We start from the raw sequence: 20,550 nt of genomic DNA, 5'->3' as shown, positions 1-20,550 counted from the left end.
GTAGCCTATCAGGCTCTTCCGTTCATGGGATTTTCCAGGCAAGAGTGCTGGAGAGGATTGCCATTTCCTTCTCCAGGGGATCTTCCCAACCCAGGAATCGAATCCAGGTCTCCCACATTGCAGGCAGACACTTTACCGTCTGAGCCACCAGTAAACCTATGATAAATGACATCTATAGCTTTAATTATTTTTTCCAACATTACCTTCATTATTGTATTTAAAATACTGCCTCTTTACTTACAACTCTCAAATTTATTTCCTTAATCCAGATCTCTAAACTCCAAGGTGTATACAGCATCCATGTGTGGGAAAGTCGCTCAGTTGTGTCTGACCCTTTGCTACCCCATGGCCTATACAGTTCATGGAATTCTCTAGGCTAGAATACTGGAGTGGGTAGCCTTTCTATTCTCCAGGGGATCTTCCCAACCCAGGGATCAAACCCAGGTCTCCCACATGGCAGGCGGATTCTTTACCAGCTGAGCCACAAGAAAAGCACTACTCAACATCCATATGGTTGTCCAAAACAACTACCCTCCAAACACTCATGCTTAATTCTTCCCCTTCCATGGTCTCCCACTTTCAGTAAGTGGTCACTAGAGTCCATTTTCTCTTGCTATTTGTCAGCAACATATCCATCCATCTGCAAAATCTGTTGGCTTTACTGCTTCCATCCAGCCCAAGCCACCATCACTTTTCCCCTTCTGGTATTGCAGTAGTTTCCAACAGGCTTCTCTTGTCCCCTGCAGTCTATTCACAGCAAAACAATAGACTTGATCTTATAAAATTATGTTATTTCTCTTCTCCTAATCCTGCAATGGTTTCCCATTTTACAGAGTAAAAACCACCAAAGCCCAACAAGATTTGCTCTCAATCACTCCTCCCTTGTTCTGTAGCTCTGGATCACACTGCTCAGCACCAGTGACCTGGCTGTTCATCTCCTAGCTCCCACAGTAAGGATTTAGTCGTAGCTGCCTCCTTCCATTTATCCCCTTGGCTCACTTCCTTGTTTTCAATTGTTAATATCTCAATTCACCCATTTTCATCCAGCTAGCTCGCTCTTCCCATCGTATTCTCTAGTCCTCTTACTATGTTCTAGTGTTTCTTTTTTCCGCAAGTCTGATCACCTCCTAATATACTATTTTTATATTGCTTCTTTTTTCCTTTTCTTAGCTTAATGTTTTTTATATTGGTAGTTTCTTTAAAAAAATTATTGAAGTATAGTTGCTTTACAATATTGTGTTAGTTTTTACTGTACAGCAAAGTGAACCAGCTATGAAAGTGAAAGTGTTAATCTCTCAGTCATGTCTGACCCTTTGTAACCGCATGGAATGTAATCCACCAGGCTCCTCTGTCCGTGGAATTCTCCAGGCAAGACTACTGAAATGGGTTGACATTCCCTTCTCCAGGGGGTCTTCCCAACCCAGAGTTGAATCCAGGTCTCCTGCCTTGCAGGCAAATTCTTGACCGTCTGATCCACCAGAGAACATATACATATATCCCCTCATTTTTGGATTTCCTTCCCATTTAGGTCACCATGGAGCACTGAGCAGAATTCCCTGTGCTATACAGTAGGTTCTTGTTAGTCATCTATTTTTCACGTTGTATCAGTAGTGTATATATGTCAATCCCAATCTCCCAATTCATTCCACCCCCATTGCCTGTTTATATTTTAGTATTTATCTTTCACTCGAATGTAGTTTCCATCGAGAGAGATATTGTTAACTAAATTCCAAAAACAGTGCCTAGCACTAAGTAGGTACTAAAACAGCATATTCGGAATAAATATATTTCACCATCACTGCTACTGTGTGGAAGCAGTATAGCATGGTGGCTAGGAGATACATTCATCTGTTGATTCCATGTCTTGGCAATTGTAAATAATGCTGCTGGATGCTTATTCCTTTGAAGAAAAGCTATGACCAACCTAGACAGCATGTTAAAAAGGAGAGACATTACTTTGCCAACAAAGGTCCATCTAGTCAAAGCTATGGTTTTTCCAGTAGTCACGTATGGATGTGAGAGTTGGGCCATAAAGAAGACTGAGCACTGAAGAACTGATGCTTTTGAACTGTGGTGTTGGAGAAGACTCTTGAGAGTCCCTTGGACTGCAAGGAGATAAAACCAGTCAATCCTAAAGAAAATCAATCCTGAATATTCATTGAAAGGACTGATGCTGAAGCTCCAATACTTTGGCGGATTTGAAGAGCTGACTCATTGGAAAAGACCCTGATACTGGGAAATATGGAAGGCAGGAGAAGGGGACAACAGAGGATGAGATGGTTGGATGAATCACCAACTCGATGGACATGAGTTTGAGTAAGGTCTGGGAGATGATGAAGGACAGTATGCTGCAGTCCATGGGGTCACAGAGAGTTGGACACAACTGAGCGGCTGAACAACAACAATGAACATTGGTTAATTCTTTTTGAATTAATGGGTTTCTTTTTTGATATATACCCACGAGTGGAACTGATGGGTCATATGGTATTTTGAATATTGAGAAACTTCCGTACTGTTTTCCACAGTGGCTGCACCAACTTGTATTTCCATCAATAGTGTACAAGGGGTCTCTTTTCTCTACATCTTCACCAGTATTTGTTATTTGTGTTCTTTTTGATGATAGTCATCCTGACAGGTGTAAGGTGCTATCTCATTGTAGTATTAATTTGCATTTCCCTGTTGATTAGTGATGCTGAGTATCTTTTCAAGTCCCTGTTGGTCATCTGTATGTCTTCTCTGGAAGAATGTCTATTCAGGTCTTCTACCCATTTTTAAATTGGGTTGTTTGGGGGAGGTTGCTGTTAATTGTATGAGCTGTTTATGTATTTTGGATACTAACCCCTTATGTTGTTGTTTAGTCTCTAAGTCATGTTTGACTCTTTTGAGATACCATGGGCTGTATAAGTCATATTACTTGCAAATATTTTCTCCCATTTAGTAGGTTATCTTTTGGTCTTGTCACTGGCTATCTTTGCTGTGCAATGGTTTTTAAGTTTAATTAGGTGCCATATGTTTATTTTGCTTTTATTTCCTTTGCTTTAGGAGCAGACCTCCAAAAAAATATTGCTATAATTTATGTCAGAGTATTACACCTGTGTTTTCTTCTAAGAGTTTTATGGTTTCTGTTCTTACATTTAGGTCCTTAATCCATATTGAGTTATCTTTGCATATGAAATTGTAAAAGAATGAAATTAGAACCTTTTCTATGTAGCTGTCTGGTTTTCCTACACCACTGTTGAAGAGACTGTCTTTTCTCCATTAGATATACTTGATTCCCTTGTTGTAGATTAATTGACCATAAGTGCATGGGTTTATTTCTGGGATTTCTATCCTGTTGCACTGATCTATGAGTCTGTTCTTGTGCCAGTGTCATATTGTTTTGATGATTGTAGCTTTGTAGTCCAGTCTGAAGTCAGGAAGTGTTATTCCTCCAACTCTGTTCTTTTTTTCTCAATATTGTTGGCTATCAGAGTCTTTTGTGTTTCCATATACATTTTAAAATTATTTGTTATAGTTCTGTGAAAAATGCTCTTGGTATTTTGATAGGATTGTGTTGAATCTTACATTGGAAATGTGGAATCTTAACCACTGGACCACCAGGGAAACCTCATAGCTAGGTAGTGTCTTCTTAATCAGTCGGCTCCTATAGAGAAGGAATATCCCTACCAATCTTGTTTACTTTGTTTACATCCTCCTATGTGAGTGAGTGAAAGTCACTCAGTTGTGTCCGACTCTTTGCTACCCCGTAGACTATACAGTCCATGGAATTCTCCAGGCCAGGATTCTGGAGTGAGTAGCTAGCTGTTCCCTTCTCCAGGGGATCTTCCCAACACAGGGATCAAACCCAGGTCTCCCACATTGCGGGTGGATTCTTTACCAGCTGAGCCATCAGGGAAGCCCTATATACTCTCTAATTTTTTTTTTCAAATCTATTGAGCTATAATTGAAATGCAATAAATAGCACATATTAGCAGCATGTAATTCAATAGGTTTTGGCATATGTATATACCCTTGAAATCATGACCACATCAAGTTAATGAACTTGTTTCCTTGTGTACAAAGTTGACTGTTGATTGCTTTCTGTCACTTTAGATCAATTTACATTTTTCTATAATTTTATATAAATGGCATAATGTAGTATGTACTCTTCTTTTGTCTGGCTTCTTTTGCTCAGCAAAATTATTTTGAGACTCGTCCCTTTTGTTTTGTTGTATTAATAGCTCATTCCTTTTCTCTCCCAATTGTATTGTGATATAATTTATATATAACATTGCATAAGTTTAAGGTGAACAACATAATGTCTTGAAACATGTATATGCTGTACCAGCATGATCAGTACAATAAATCTAGCTAACCATCCATCACCTCATATAGTTAGTTTTTTTTCTTGTGATGAAAACTTTTAATATCCACTTCTTCAGTAGCTCTCAAGTATACACTGGGCTTCCCTGGTGCCTCAGATGCTAAAGAATCTGCTTGAAATGCAGTAGACATGGGTTTTATCCCTGGGTTGTGAATATCCCCTGGAAGTGGGCAAGGCAACCCACTCCAGTATTCTTGCCTGAAGAATCCCCATGGACAGAGGAGCCTGGTGGGCAGGCTACAGTCCATGGGGTCGCAAAGAGTTGGACATGACTGAGCAACTAAGCACAAGTATACACTACAGTATTGTCAATTGTAGTTGCTATGCTGTACATTCCATTCCATGACTTTTTCATCTTATAACTGGAAGTTTGTACCTTTTGATCACTTTTACTCATCTCTCCCACACCCCTCACTCTTCTCTGGCAACCACCAATCTGTTCTTTGTTTCCAAGAGTTGGATTTCTTTAGATTCGACATATCAGTGAGATCATATAGTAGTAGGTGCCCACTAAATAATAATGGCTAATATTTATTGGAAGCTTCCCTGGTGGCTCAGATGGTAAAGAATCTGCCTGCAATGGAGACCCAGGTTGGATCTCTGAGTCGGGAAGATCCTCTGGAGAAGATGGAATGTCAGTCCACTCCAGTATTCTTGCCTGGAGAATCCCATGGACAGAAGAGCTTGGTGGGCTACAGTCCATGGGGTCGCACAGAGTTGGATACGACTGAGTGTCTAATATTTATTGAGCTCTTAGCATTTTCCAGGGCCTTGTGTGGGCTTTATTGTTATCTCCATTTTAAGATGATAAAACTGAGTTTCGGAGACGTTACCTTAACCAGGATTACATAAATAGTAGTGGCTCAGATGAAAGTGGCTAATCAGGGCCTGTATTTTCTTTTCTAAGAATAGCATAGAACATAGTATGTGTATAATGCAAGTTATTTATATTGTCAGCTGAAAAAAAAGCACAACATAAATATATGGCTCACTCATCTTAAGGGTACACATTACATGCCTCTGGGCTATGCTTATCCTATCCTCTTTTTATTCTAACTCTCTATTTGTCTTTATTCTCTTGTACTGTATCCATTGTTGAAAGAGAATAGGATAAACAAAGGGACAAATAAAAAAATAAGAATATGAGCCATATCAAGACCTGTGGCCAGGAGCTTCATTCTCAGAAGTAAACACACTGGATTCTGCAGATATCAGGCTCAGTGCAAGATCTTGTTTTAGGTACAGACAGCCTAGCCACAGTGACACCCTCTTTTGTCCTATGACAAGCCATCTCATACCAAATCAAATGTGTTGGCAATATATACTAGCAGAGTATTTTACTCAGAGTAGTGACAATGGTGTGTACTCCTCCCCCCTCCTCTCCCCTTTCTCTTCTTACTCTTCCTTTCCTCCTCCTCCTCCTCCTCCTCAGCAGTTCATCAGAATCTGTATTTGAATAGAACTGACTGCCAGGGCTTCAGAATATGCTAATATTCCCTGAGGGTGACATTCTGATTCTTGATTTCCCTGGTTAGAACAAATTGTTACTGGAATTATTCCTACGTTACCTTGTGTCTCTGTGGAAGCATTTATTTACCATGTTCTACAAAGGTCTATCTCCAAATTGATTGAAAATGACTTGTAGGCACATCTTAGTCATCTCTGTCATCATGGCAGGGCTTGTACAGTGCTAGCACAAAGTAGTAGCTTGCACAACACTAAGCACAACTCACAGGTGTTGGAGTTGTGATTAAAATAATACTGTGGTGTCTAAGGAGACTTGCTACAAAGGGGGTGCAGGTAATGCTATTGCGACTATTTGGTGAATGTTAATATTTTCACAAGACTTCTCCAATGGCTCAGCGATAAAGAATCCACCTGCAGTGCAGGAGACGAAAGAGTCATGGGTTCCATCCCTGGTTCGGGAAGATCCCCTGGAGGAGGAAATAGCAACCCACTCCAGTATTCTTGCCTGGAAAATCCTATGGACAGAGGAGCCTGGTGGGCTACAGTCCATAGAGTTACAAAGAGTCGGACATGACTGAGCATGTAGGCCCACACAATACTTTAGCAAACCTTTTCATAAAGTTGTTTTGATGTTTAAAAACTCCATACCTTTCATCTATCACCCTACCATTGTTTTACTTTTATACATCTTTCTAACTTCCAGAAAACAATAACAACAACAAAACATCTCAGAAGAGTTGGAGGTTGGGGAGGCTAGCAGCTAAACTCTCCCTGAGATCTTTACTTATCTACCCTAAGATCATGCATCTGAGCTTGATTGTCAGAGATTGTGTATTTTACTCAGTTTGTAGATTATAAATGGAAACGGGGACTAATAGTTTTCGAATATACCACAAGACTGATACAATTTTCTCACACAGTCTTCACGATTATCCCATAAAGAAGACAGTGGGAAGGGACAGAAAGAAGAGAAGCCAAAGCAAGCTTTCAGGAACACAGTGGACAAGAAGGAAGCAGAATGCAGTCTGATTTCAAAGCCAAGCTCCGCATCCCGCTTCGCATCCTTGGATGTAGTCGCCTGCTCTGGACGTTGTCTCCCTTCGCATTCTTGTTCCTGCACAGACCCAGGCAAAGCGACGATGTGTTGTGCCGAGGTATCCAGGAGGAGGCCCACTGCTCGCGTTACAGCCTAGATTCCACCCAGCCTCTCAGCTGTGAACGCAGAGCAGCCCAGGTGGTTGGTTTTAACCCACAGGTGACGGGAGGCCGGAAATGACAGAAAGCTCGTTGGCACCGCCCACCCCGGAAGCAGAGCTGCTCTGATTGGACTTTGCTGGGTCCGGCCGGCCAGTGGTGAGGCGGTGGCAAGTTCCCGGAAGTAGCGGCGCCGGCGGAGGCTGGGGCTTAAGCGGCTCACTCGCGAGGCGGTTAGTCCGCCAAGGTTGACCGACGCTATGAGCTGCTTCGAGGGTCAGATGGCAGAGTATCCAACCATCTCCATAGACCGCTTCGACAGGGAGAACCTGAGGGCCCGTGCCTACTTCCTGTCCCACTGCCACAAAGGTGAGTGAGCGCAGCGCGTCGCCTCCTCCCGGGGACCCGGGCTGCGCGGGATCGGGCCCCTCGAAGAGGTCACCCATGTCTGGAGAGAAGGAAGGCGAGGGTCTTGCAGGAGGAAGTGCAGGCTTTGGGAGGCTATGCGAGAAACTAGCTTGGACCTTGCCCAGCCGAGCTCTTCAGTCTATCCGAGGCTTTATCTTCTCATCCCTCATACTGCGGGATAGAACAGCAACTACCAGTTGCCACTGACCCACGCCACTTTGATCTGCCACAACTGTTCTGTTCTTTTGAAAGCTCTCCCAGTGCCCAGTAATCAGAGGTTGACGGGTATTACTTAGTTCTTCCCCCACATTCTCGGGATTATGCCATACAGTTCAGTTTAGTCGCTCAGTCGTGACCGACTCTTTGCGATCCCATGGACTGCAGCACGCCAAGCTTCCCTGTCCATCACCAACTCCTGGAGCTTGTTCAAACTCATGTCCATCGAGTCGGTGATGCCATCCAACCATCTCATCCGCTGTCGTCCTCTTCTCTTGCCTTCAGTCTTTCCCATCATCAGGGTCTTTTCCAATGAGTCAGTTCTAAGCATCAGGTGGCCAAAGTATTGGTGCTTCAACTTCAGCAACAGTCCTTCCAATGAATATTCAGGACTGATTTCCTTTAGAATGGACTGATTGGATCTCCTTGCAGTCCAAGGGACTCTCAAGAGTCTTCTCCAGCACCACAGTTCAGAAGCATCGATTTTTCGGTGCTCAGCTTTCTTTATAGTCCAACTCTCACATCCATACATGACTACTGGAAAAACCATAGCTTTGACTGGACAGACCTTTCTCGGCAAAGTAATGTCTCTGCCTTTTAACATGCTGTCTAGGTTTGTCATAGCTTTTCTTCCGAGGAGAAGCGTCTTGTGCCATACTCCTACACACAGATAAGCAAGCATGCAGGCACTGAAAAGTCCTGTCTGTAAGCTCGACGAAGTGCAAGCTCCCCTCCCTTATAGATGTTCTGTCTAGAGGTGGGATGCAGGTTTCTTTTCTAGAGGGCCAGGTCAGGCAACTAGAATACGAATGTTTCACAGCTGGAAGCTGTTAGGAATTAAGCCTGGCATCACCCTCTAACCATAGGGTCCCAAGGCTAACTGCTCCAGGCAAGGCTGGAGCATCTCTAAAGCGTTTTAGCCAGTCTCCAGGGCTGAGGTACCTGCTGATTTCACAACCATCTGACATACTGACTGATAGGTCACTAACTTTACCTATGAAAACAGGCTCCATATTCATTGTGCTAATTAGCACAGCCTTGGGCATTGACCAGAGATGAAGCTTAACTGGAGCAATCTGGAAGCTGCCTCTTGAGTGTGGACTTCCAGAGTAGCTTAAGTAGGATCCCCAACCCCTATTTTGAGGAGTGACTCAGATACTTATTTATGTACAAACCACACCGTGTGATATTTAAGTAAACTGCAAATACCAAAACTTGGCCCTCGTCGTGCGGTTGGTGTGCAGACCAGCCGTTGTCTTGTGTGTGGAGTCAGTCACTTTAAGGTAGTGTAAATTGATGAAATTTCTGCTTTGGGGAAATGCCTCTGCTTTCCAGCTCTCAGCTCCTTTTTTTTTTCTCTCTCTCTTTAATGAGAAAAATCTGGACCTCCTTTCCTGATTCACTGAAGAGCATAGGAGCCTCTATACAGTCTTTCTGTGACTTGATAACATTTCTGTTTTTGCCTTGTTTTTCATTGGGAATTCACTGCTGGGTGAGAATATTTTCACCTTTTCTGTTGAGTCTCCACAGGAGGTGTCTGAACTCGCATGTGGTGGCCACAATGAAACAATGGATTCAGGGCTTGGCTTTCGTATTTTGCAGTAGTGAGTTTGGAGAAAGAGTTCATATTCATCTAACGGAATTTGTCTGTCTGCTTGTTTTTGTATTTATATGTGTATTTATATTTTTACTTATTTTTTAAAATTGAGGAATAGTTGTGAAATCATCATCATTAGTTTGTACATTAACGAAGACTCTCCTGTCCAGCACTTTATAATAACTTTTCCTATTCTCTGATCCCACGTGGGTCTGTTTTCCCAATAAGGATGTAGACTCATCAAGGGCAAGAACTCTCCTTCTGCTTTCTGAGGTTTGCCACATTGCCCACTGGTGGTTTATAACCATTTTGGGAAACATTTCTTTGGATGTGTTATGGAGTGACTTGTACACTGCACGCCCCCAAACCCAAATTCAGATACTGAGTCCCTAACTCCCAGTGTGACTGCATTTGGAGAAGGGACTTTTAGGAGGTGATTAAGGTTAACTCCAATGTTCTGGAAAATTCCATGGACAGAGGAGCCTGGTGGGCTACACTGAATGGGGTCGCAAAGAGTCGGACACAAATGAGTAAATAACACCTGAAGGTTAAATGAGATTGTAAGGGTGAGGTTCTAATTTGATAGGATTGGTGGCCTTAGAAGAAAAGGAGGAGAGCTCACTCCCTCCATATGCACAGTGAGGAAAGGTGTGAGCACATAGCAAGAACATGGCTGTTTGTAAGGCAGGAGGAGAGGCATCCCCAGAAATCAGTCTCATCACCTTAATCTTGAACTTTAGCTGCCAGAAGTGTTAGAAATGCATTTCTGTTTAAGCCACACAGACTCTGATATTTTGTTATTGCAGCCTAAACTGAGTGACACAGGATGTCTGACAAGATCTATGGCCTCTTGTTAACACCTGCATGTACACTGTTAGCATCACATCTTGATGAAAGTTAAGGTGGGCCATGGACCTGCTTGACGCTTGCTTATGGCCCATCTGGAATCCAGTGCTATGCTCAGGGCAGACTTGACTAAGCACCAGTGAGGCCTGGAGGACAAGAGGGGACCCATAGCCTTAAGACAGTGGCCCAGAGCGGGGGAGGACCCCTTCTGGAGACAACTTAAGATGATTTATTCTGGTCAAGGAAAACAAAAAAGGCCCTGGAAGAGAGACTCTGCGTGCAGTCCTTGTTGTTGTTGAGTCGCTCAGTCATGTCCAACTGTTGTGACCCCATGGACTCCAGGGTCAGAGTCCCACCCGGCTCCTCTGTCCATAGGATTTCCCAGGCAAGAACACTGGAGTGGGTTTCCATTTCCTCCTCCAGGGAATCTTCCTGACTCAGGGGTCAAACCTGGGTCTCCTGCACTGCATGCAGATTTTTTACCACTGAGCCACTAGCATCACAAAGTAAACGCATTCAGGTTCCCTTGACTGCCCATGAGGAAGGAGCCTGGGGTGGTGGGCTGGACTGTCTTGATGGAACAGGGTGCTGCCCACTGAATTGGTTTGGGAACATGGAGCAGAGTCCTGAGTCAGCCTTCTAACAGAGAGTCCTGCTCTGGGAAGTGCTCATTGTCCTGAAAAGCCTGGACCAGCAGTGACGTGAGGAGATGCACCCTCTGAGGCGGCAGGTGGACTGTCCTGTAGAGGCATGTGTTTGGTCAGTGTTGGCCACGTGAGGTGTGGTGATGGCCTTATTTTCATTAGTTAAGGATCATTACATACAAATTTGAGGGTGTGTGTGTTGGTAGTTCAGTTGCTGTGTTGTGTCTGACTCCTTGAGACCCCATGGACTGCATTATGCCAGGCTTCCCTGTCCATCACCAACTCCCAGAGCTTGCTCAAACTCATGTCCATCGAGTCACTGATGCCATTCAACCATCTCATCCTCTGTCGTCCGCTTCTCCTCCTGCCCCCAATCCCTCCCAGCATCAGAGTCTTTTCCAATGAGTCAGCTCTTCGCATGAGGTGGCCAAAGTACTGGAGTTTCAGCTTTAGCATCATTCCTTTCAAAGAAATCCCAGGGCTGATCTCCTTCAGAATGGACTGGTTGGATCTCCTTGCAGTCCAAGGGACTCTCAAGAGTCTTCTCCAACACCACAGTTCAAAAGCATCAATTCTCTGGCGCTCAGCCTTCTTCACAGTCCAACTCTCACATCCATACATGACCACAGGAAAAACCATAGCCTTGACTGCTGCTGCTGCTAAGTCACTTCAGTCGTGTCCAACTCTGTGTGACCCCATAGACGTCAGCTCACCAGGCTCCCCTGTCCCTGGGATTCTCCAGGCAAGAACACTGGAGTGGGTTGCCATTTCCTTCTCCAATGCGTGAAAGTGAAAAAGTGAAAGTGAAGTTGCTCAGTCGTGTCCGACTCTTAGTGACCCCATGGACTGCAGCCTACCAGGCTCCTCCATCCATGGGATTTTCCAGGCAAGAGTAACGGAGTGGGGTGCCATTGCCTTGACTAGACGGACCTTTGTTGGCAAAGTAATGTCTCTGCTTTTTAATATGCTGTCTAGGTTGGTCATACTTTCTTCCAAGGAGCAAGTGTCTTTTAATTTCATGGCTGCAGTCACCATCTGTAGTGATTTTGGAGCCCAGGAAAATAAAGTCTGTCATGGTTTCCAGTTTTCGCATCTATTTGCCATGAAATGATGGGACTGGGTGCCATGATCTTAGTTTTTTGAATGTTGAGTTTTAAGCCAACTTTTTCACTCTCTTCTTTCACTTTCATCAAGAGACTCTTTAGTTCTTTGCTTTCTGCCATAAGGATGGTATCATCTGCATATCTGAGGTTATTGATATTTCTCCCAGCAATCTTGATTCCAGCTTGTGCTTCATCCAGCCTGGCATTTTGCATGATGTACTCTGCATATAAGTTAAATAAGCAGGGTGACAATATACAGCATTGATGTACTCCTTTCCCAATTTGGAACCAGTCTGTTGTTCCATGTCCAGTTCTAACTGTTGCTTCTTGACCTGCGTACAGATTTCTCAGGAAGCAGGTAAGATGGTCTCATATTCCCATCTCTTCAAGAATTTTCCAGTTTGTTGTGATCCACACAACAAAGGCTTTGACATAGTCAATAAAGCAGAAGTAGATGTTTTTCTGGAACTCTCTTGCTTTTTTGATGATCCAGTGGATGTTGGCAATTTGATCTCTGGTTCCTCTGCCTTTTCTAAAACCAGCTTGAACATCTGGAAGTTTACAGTTCATGTACTGTTGAAGCCTGGCTTGGAGAAGTTTGAGCAATACTTTGCTAGCGTGTGAGATGAGTGCAATTGTGGGGTAGTTTGAACATCCTTTTGCATTGTCTTTCTTTGGAATTGGGATGAAAACTGACCTTTTCCAGTGTTGGTAGTGAATAGGGTAATTAGATATTTTTCTTGTGGGTTATTGCCACGCTATTTAACATTGTCTCCCCAACAGCCAAGCTTGACTGTCTTTGCTTTCATCAGGGGTGGTAATGGGCAGTGTTTACATAAACGCAAATGAAAGTCAGTTTTGGTAAATGATTTGAGGAGGGATGACTTTCAAAATAACCAACTTAGTTATAGTTTTAAGTAAAATTAATTTCCAGCAGCATTTATGTATTAACCTTAAAAGAGCTGAAAAAAAGTTATATAGAGAGAATACTTTTGTTTTAATTAGCTTTAAACTTACTAAACTTATTATCAGCTTTTAGAATACTTATAATGAAGGTTGTTAATTTGTGGTTAGACAGCAATTTTATGGCTGAATAATATCCTTCGTGCATGTAAACCACAGTTTTCTTTATCCATTCATCCACTGATGGACACTTAGGTTGTTTCCAGTCTTGGCTGTTGTAAATAACAGTGCAGTGAACCTGAGGTGCAGATACCTTTCTTCAGATAAATACACAGATTTGGAATTGCCAGATCATATGATAGTCCTATATTTTAATTTTTTGAGGAAATTCCATATTGTTTTCTATAAAATGGGCTGCACTAATTTACGTTCCCACCAACAGTGCACAAGGGCTCCCATTTCTCTACATCCTTTTCAACATTTGTTATTTTTCTTTTTGATAATAACCATTCTAATGGGTATGAGGTAATATCTTATACTGGGTTTGATTTACATTTCACTGGTGATTAGTGCGGAGAAGGCAATGGCACCCCACTCCAGTACTCTTGCCTGGAAAATCCCACGGACGGAGGAGCCTGGTGGGCTGCAGTCCATGGGGTCACTGAGGGTTGGACACGACTAAGCAACTTCACTTTCACTTTTCACTTTCATGCATTGGAGAAGGAAATGGCAACGCACTCCAGTGTTCTTGCCTGGAGAATCCCAGGGATGGGGGAGCCTGGTGGGCTGCCGTCTATGGGGTCGCACAGAGTCGGACACAACTAAAGCGACTTAGCAGCAGCAGCAGGTGATTAGTGATGTGGAACATCTTTTGATGTGCCTGTTGGCCATCTGTATGTCTTGGGGAAAATGTATATTTAGATCTGCCCATTAAAAAAAATCACTTTGTATTGATCATTTGTTTATTTTTGCTTTTGGTGTCAGATTTAAAAAAATCATCATCAAGACCCATATCAAGTAGCTTACTGCCTGTGTTTTCATCTAGAAATTTTATGGTTTCAGATCTTACATTCAAGTCTTTAATCTGTTTTGAGTTAATTCTTATGTATAGTATAAGATAGTGGTTAGGTTTCATTCTGAGCATAGCAACAAAGACCCAGCACAGCCAAAAATAAAAAAGTAAAGATTATATATATATATATATATATATATATATATATATATAAACAACTATGGATTTGGGAGTAATTAGTCTTAAATTTTGAGGCGGGCATGGTAACCCACTCCAGTATCCTTGCCTGGAGAATTCCATGGACAGGGACAGGCCACAGTCCATGGGGTCACAGAGAGTCGGACACAACTGAGTGCCTAACATTTTCACTTTTTATCATAAATTGACACAATATATGTAGGTTTATTTCTGGGCTTATTATTCTGTTTTGTTGATCTATCTATGTGTTTTTATGCCAGTACCATACTGTTTTAATTACTATAGCTTTGAAATACATTTTGTAATCAGAAAACGTATCTCCAGTTTTGTTCTTTTTCAAGACTACTTTGGCTATTTGGAGTCTTTTGTGGTTCTGTACAAATTTTATGAGTATTTGAACTTTTTCTATGGATAATGTCAATGGAATTTTGATATTGGTTACATTGAGCCTGTTGATTGCTTTGTGTGGTATGGACATTTAACAATATTGATTCTTTCAGTCTATGAACACGAAATAGCTTTCTATTTGTGTCATCTTCAATTTATTTTATTAATGTTTTATAGTTTTAAATATACAAACCTTCATTTCCTTGGTTAAGTTTATTCTTAGGCATTTTATTCTTTTTGATGTAGTTTTGAATGTTTGCTGAGAGATTGTTACAATGGCTTTATTATATTAAGGTATGTTCCATCTGTACCTGGTTTATTGAGATTTTTTGTCATAAATGTATATTGAGTTTTGTCCAGTGCTTTTGTGCATCTGTTGAGATGATTATATGATTTTTATCCTTCATTTTGTTAATGAGATTATCACATTGATTGATTTGTGGATGTTGAACCAAGTTTGCATCCTTGGAATAAATCCCACTTAACCATGGTGTATGATCCTTTTAATATATTGTTGAATTCTGTTTGCTAATATTTTGTTGAGGATTTTTTAGTCTATGTACATCAGGGATATTGGGCTGTATTTTCTTTTTTTGTGTGTGATGTCCTTGTCTGGTTTTGGTATCAGGGTAGTACTAGCTTCATAAAATGAGTTCTTTGAATGTTTGTAGAATTCAGCAGCAAAGTCATCAGGTCTGGGACTTTTGTTTGTTGGATTTTTTAAAATTACTGATATTAGAAAGGATATTTGATATCCTTACTAGTAATCAGTCTGCTCAGACTTTCTGTTTCATCATGATTGAGTCCTTCTAGGTCGTATGTTTCTAAGACTTTATCAATTTCTTCTAGGCCGTCCGCTATGTTGGTGTATAATTGTTCATAGTAGTCTCTTACTCTTTCTTTTCTGTGGCAACAGTTGTAATAACTCTTCTTTTATTTCTGATTTTATTCATTTGAGCCCTATGTGTCTCTCTCTTTTTTGTTGGTGAGTCTAGCAAAGACTCGCCAGTTATGTTTATCTTTTTAAAGAACCAGCTGTTACTGATTTTTCTCTGTTGCCTTTTTAGTCTCTATTTCTTTGTTTTTGTTCTAATTTTTGTTATTTCCTTCCTTCTAATAGTTTTGGGCTTTGTTATTTTTCTAGTTCATTAAAGTGTAAAATTAGGTTGATTTTTCTTATTTTTTGAGGTGGAGATTTATCATTTGCACTTCCCCCTTAGAACTGTTTTTGTGCATCCCACATATTTTGGTATGTTTTATTTCCATTTTCATTTGTTTCAAGGTATTTTGGAATTTCTCTTTTGATTTCTTCTTTGGCCCATTGGTTGTTCAGTAGTGTGTTGTTTAATCTCCATATATTTGTGAATTTTCCAGGTTTCTTATAATTAATTTTCTTTCTAGTTTTATACCATTGTAGTTGGAAAAGATGCTTGATATGATTTCAATCTTCTTAAATATATTGAGACTCATTTTGTGGCCTAATATGTGCATGTCTTGGACAGTGTTCCCTATGCATTTGAGAAGAATGTGTGTTCTATTGCTTTTGCATGGAACGTTCTGTATATATCTGTGAAGTTCATCTACTCTAATGTTTGTTTAAGTCCAGTGTCTCTTAAATGATTTTCAACCCAGCAGTCACAGTTGGCTGAGAAGTTAATGAAACTCTTCTTATTCTGGCCTAAGCCTGTATGGTTTCCTCAAGGATTCCATGGAAGCAAACTTGAATTTCCAGATGGACTAACTTAGTGACTGGAATTGAAGGGGTTAGAGAGAGCATGGTCCGAAGATGGTTGGATTGAAATAAAAGAGAGTAGAGGAAAATGATGGAAGCAGTTCCAAATGAGACTCTGGTCATGCATTCTTCTGTGGCTACTCCAAGTGATTTAGACTCTGCCCTAAGATACAGAGGCTCATTCTCCTTTTAAATGGCTTCTGTTGGCTCAGAGATGGTCAACTTTGGTGGTTCTTGTCCTGTTTTCGGTGGATTCTTCACTTGCAGAAGCAAGAGCTCATACAAATCTATGCTCCTATAAAAGTGAAACTCTCATTTATTTTCTCTTAAAAGGAAATCTATAAACAACAGACAACTCAGTTTCCCTGGGTCAAGGAATCCTCTGAAAAAATAATGTATTTATGATATCTGATTCTTTTATGTTTTCAGATCATATGAAAGGATTAAGAGCCCCTAGCTTGAAAAGAAGGTTGGAATGCAGGTAATTTTTTCTTGCTGTTTATTTGTGTGGGCTTTTTTAAGTAAAACTTTTAATTGAGCTGTAACCTCTACGTAGGAAAGTACTTACATCATAAGGAAACAGTCTGATGGACTTTCACAAGTATACACATGTGCAGCTTCTGCCCAGCCTGAGAAACAACAGCACTCACCTGGTACAGAACTCTGTCCCTCCCCAACTCAGTCTTTCCCACTCACAGATAACCTGTCTTCTGACTTCTGCCATCATGGTTTAGCTTTTGGTTGTAAAATCAATTCTATCTTATGGATGAGGAAACTGAGGAACCAGAGGGGTTAGATGAGTTGCCCAAGGTCACACAGCTAGTAATGTGGGGGACCAGGACTCCCGCCAGGTCTGTTGGATTTTAGAGCCGGTATATTAGTCATCTATTGCTGCGTAGCAAACTACCCACAAGCTCAGTGGCTTAAAGTAACCCTAATCATGTATTCTGTCTCTATTCTGTTTCTGAGGGTCAGGAGCTCTGACAGGGCATAGTGGGGATGGCTGGTTTCTGCCTGACTGGGTATTATATGGGGCTGGTGTTACGTCTGGAGGCTTATTCATTCAATGTCTGACACCTGAGTTAGGCAGACTCAAACAGTTGGGGCCCTTTGGGTATCTCCACCTCTAAAAATATCTCTTCAGCATAGTGGTTTCAGGATAGCTGGAGTTTTTAAAGGAAAAAAAAAGTGTACATCCCAAATGAGAGCTGTGTTAGTTGCTCAATTGTGTCGGACTCAATTTTGCGACCCCGTGGACATAGCCTACCACATTCCTCTGTCCTTGGGATTCTCCAGTCAAGAATACTTCAGTGGGTTGCCAATTCCTTCTCCAAGGTATCAATCCACCCAGGGATTGAACCTAGGTCTCCTGCATTGCAGGCGAATTCTTGACCATCTGGCCACCAGAGACCTATAAAAGAGAGCTAGCAGCAGCCATATCGTCCAGAGATCTAGACTCGGAAGCCCTACAGTATTACTTCCATTACATTCTGTTGGTTCAGATTCAAGGGGAGGTCAACACAGATCCCTCCTGTCAGTGGAAGTTCCATGACCATTTTGTTAAGAAGGCTGTGTGTGGTTGGGGGGATATATGGTTAACATGGCCATCTTTGGAAAGTATGATCTACCATAGACTGCATTCCTAACCTCTAAATTGGAGTGTCCCGACTCTCTGCGACCCCATGGACTAATACAGTCCATGGAATTCTCCAGAGCCAGAATACTGGAGAGGGTAGCCTTTCCCTTCTCCAGCAGATCTTCCCAACCCAGGAATTGAACCAGGGTCTCCTGCATTGAAGGCTGATTCCTTATGGCAGAAAGTGAAGAAGAACTAAAGAGCCTCTTTATGAAAGTGCAAGAAGAGAGTAAAAAAGTTGGCTTACAACTCAACGTTCAGAAAACTAAGATCATGGCATCTGGTCCCATCACTTCATGGCAAATAGATGGGGAAACAATGGAAACAGTGACAGACTTTATTTTTTTGGACTCCAAAATCACTGCAGATAGTGACTGCAGCCATGAAATTAAAAGACACTTGCTCCTTGGAAGAGAAGTTATGACCAACCTAGCATATTAAACCTCAGCATATTAAAAAGCAGAGATAGTACTTTGCCAACAAAGGTCCGTCTAGTCAAAGCTATGGTTTTTCCAGTAGTCATGTATGGATGTGAGAGTTGGACCATAAAGAAAGCTGAGTGCCGAAGAATTGATGCTTTTGAACTGTGGTGTTGGAGAAGACTCTTGAGAGTCCTTTGGACTGCAAGGTGATCCAACCAGTCCATCCTAGGGGAAATCAGTCCTGAATATTCATTGGAAGGGGTGATATTGAAGCTGAAACTCCAATACTTTGGCCACCTGATGCGAAGAAAGACCCTGATGCTGGGAAAGAATGAAGGCAGGAGGAGAAGGAGACGACAGAGAATGAGATGGTTGGATGGCATCACTGACTCAATGGACATGAGTTTGAGTAAATTCCAGGAGTTGGTGATGGACAGGGAAGCCTGGCGTACTGCAGTCCATGGGGTCGCAAAGAGTCGGACACAACTGAGCAACTGAACTGAACTGAAATTGGAGTGTTGAAGTTTTACAGTTTGTCATGAAATTGATTTCTACCAACTAAAAACATAAATGGAATAGATTTATATGAAGTACAAGGCAGATGTCTTCTGTCCCCTTGCCCCTTCTGCAGAGGTAGTTTACTCACGTATCTCTCCAGACACAGCTAATCCTGTAAAATTCATTTATTTAAGATGAGAATGGTGAGGACCAGCCTTTGAGGAGGTCAGAGGGCCCCGTCCGATCTGTCTTCTGCTTCTTGTCTGTCCCTTTACACCATCATGCGACTGAAGTGGTCATTGGACTGTTGGCCTGCTGGGAGCTATTCTAATATGTTTGTGTCAGCGCAGTTTCTGATTTATTCGAGACAACTGACACACATTGAAACATATTTCCTAGTCACCCAGACGGCGGCTCATTTTGAATTGCGCTCAAATGACTTTTTTCTTTTGTCTTTTTCCCCAGCTTGAAGGTTTGCTTATACTGTTCACCTGTTACTAAAGAGTTGTTGTTAACAAGCCCGAAGTACAGGTTTTGGGAGAAACGAATTGTAAGTTTTATTTTTTGAATGATACTAATTCTTTTTTTCAAGTGGAAAATATTTTTTGAGGTGTATTGAACAAAATATTGTCGTTATTCAAAGCCCACTTCCTCGCAATGTATTTATCTACAGTAACCACCATGTCAATATTCAGCCTTTGCAATTCATTAGTTTAGAAGAAGTTGACATTTTATTGTTGTTGATTTTTCTTTCTTGTCCCCCAACATGATGACCTAGATGCTTAGTTTTGTCTAATCTCACAAGGTGTCTTTCTGAGTTGCATTTTAATGCTTTAAAGTGTAAACTGTTTATTGACAGAACTAATAAACCTTTTATTTAGATCATGGAATAGATTAGGAAAAATAAGAAAAATAAACATAACATTATTTATAAAAAAGAACCAAAATAAAAGTAGAATGGATAATTTTGAATCTGGCCATATAAAATGGATATCTCCAATAGAAAGTTATAGTAAAGGTGAGAAAAACAAAGCATGGTATGAAAATGTGAAGATGGCAGGCAAGGTTATGTCATAACAGTAATTGCTCTAAATATAAATGGATTTATTTCAACTTTTGATCAGAAGACAAATTCTTGATTTAGGTTAAAAAAAATAGATCCCCAAGTTTTGATCTACAAGACACATAGATAACACTAAAGGAAAAGTTCAGGTTGAAGTGGGAGAAAAAAAAAAAAGGGAAAAGATATACTGAAAATTAGAAACTAAAAATGCCAGAGTAGCAACTATTACATCACGCAGAGAGTTGAAGGCAAAAAATATCATTAATTTCAAAGACTGTGTTTTTACTATTCAAAGGGACAACCTCTTAAAAGTATCAAGAAGATGCCACTTGGTGGTTGGGGAACTAAGATCCTGCAAGCTGCAAAGTGCAGCCAAAAAAAAGAGAAAAGATATCAACATATATGCAACTAACAAAATAGCATCAGACCAGATATAGTAGTCCCTGATCACTCAGTGATTGATTGGAGAAACAACCGCAATGAGTAGATAGAATTAGGGGTTGTTATATGGATTAAACCATCAATACTTGGGGGAGCTAGCAGAGAGTTCCGGAGAAGGCAATGGCACCCCACTCCAGTACACTTGCCTGGAAAACCCCATGGACGGAGGAGCCTGGTAGGCTGCAGTCCATGGGGTTGTGAAGAGTCAGACACGACTGAGCGACTTGACTTTCACTTATCACTTTCATGCATTGGAGAAGGAAATGGCAACCCACTCCAGTGTTCTTGCCTGGAGAATCTCAGGGACGGGGGAGCCTGGTGGGCTGCCGTCTATGGGGTCGCACAGAGTCGGACACGACTGAAGCGACTTAGCAGCAGCAGCAGAGAGTTCTGAACAGGAGTCTGTTTGATGTCTGACTG

The 20,550-nt window shown here is 41.5% G+C and overlaps 1 protein-coding gene across 2 annotated transcripts in view; it reads left to right on the top strand.

The window, feature by feature from the left end:
• The first annotated feature begins 7,248 nt into the window (after nt 1-7,248).
• The window catches only part of DCLRE1C (DNA cross-link repair 1C), a 35,833-nt gene continuing 22,531 nt past the window's right edge, over nt 7,249-20,550 (top strand). Inside the window, exons 1-3 of one of the 2 annotated variants that reach the window (NM_001100377.1) lie at nt 7,249-7,393; nt 16,500-16,551; nt 19,092-19,176. In NM_001100377.1, coding sequence (NP_001093847.1) covers nt 7,285-7,393; nt 16,500-16,551; nt 19,092-19,176 — 246 coding nt within the window. In that variant the 5' untranslated portion in view covers nt 7,249-7,284. The remainder of the gene's footprint in view (nt 7,394-16,499; nt 16,552-19,091; nt 19,177-20,550) is intronic. The other variant, XM_059892600.1, reaches the window with a different exon arrangement.

This window comes from Bos taurus, chromosome 13 (assembly GCF_002263795.3).
Source record: "Bos taurus isolate L1 Dominette 01449 registration number 42190680 breed Hereford chromosome 13, ARS-UCD2.0, whole genome shotgun sequence".
Classification (NCBI taxonomy): domain Eukaryota; kingdom Metazoa; phylum Chordata; class Mammalia; order Artiodactyla; family Bovidae; genus Bos; species Bos taurus.
This window is presented reverse-complemented; position numbering and strand designations above follow the sequence as displayed.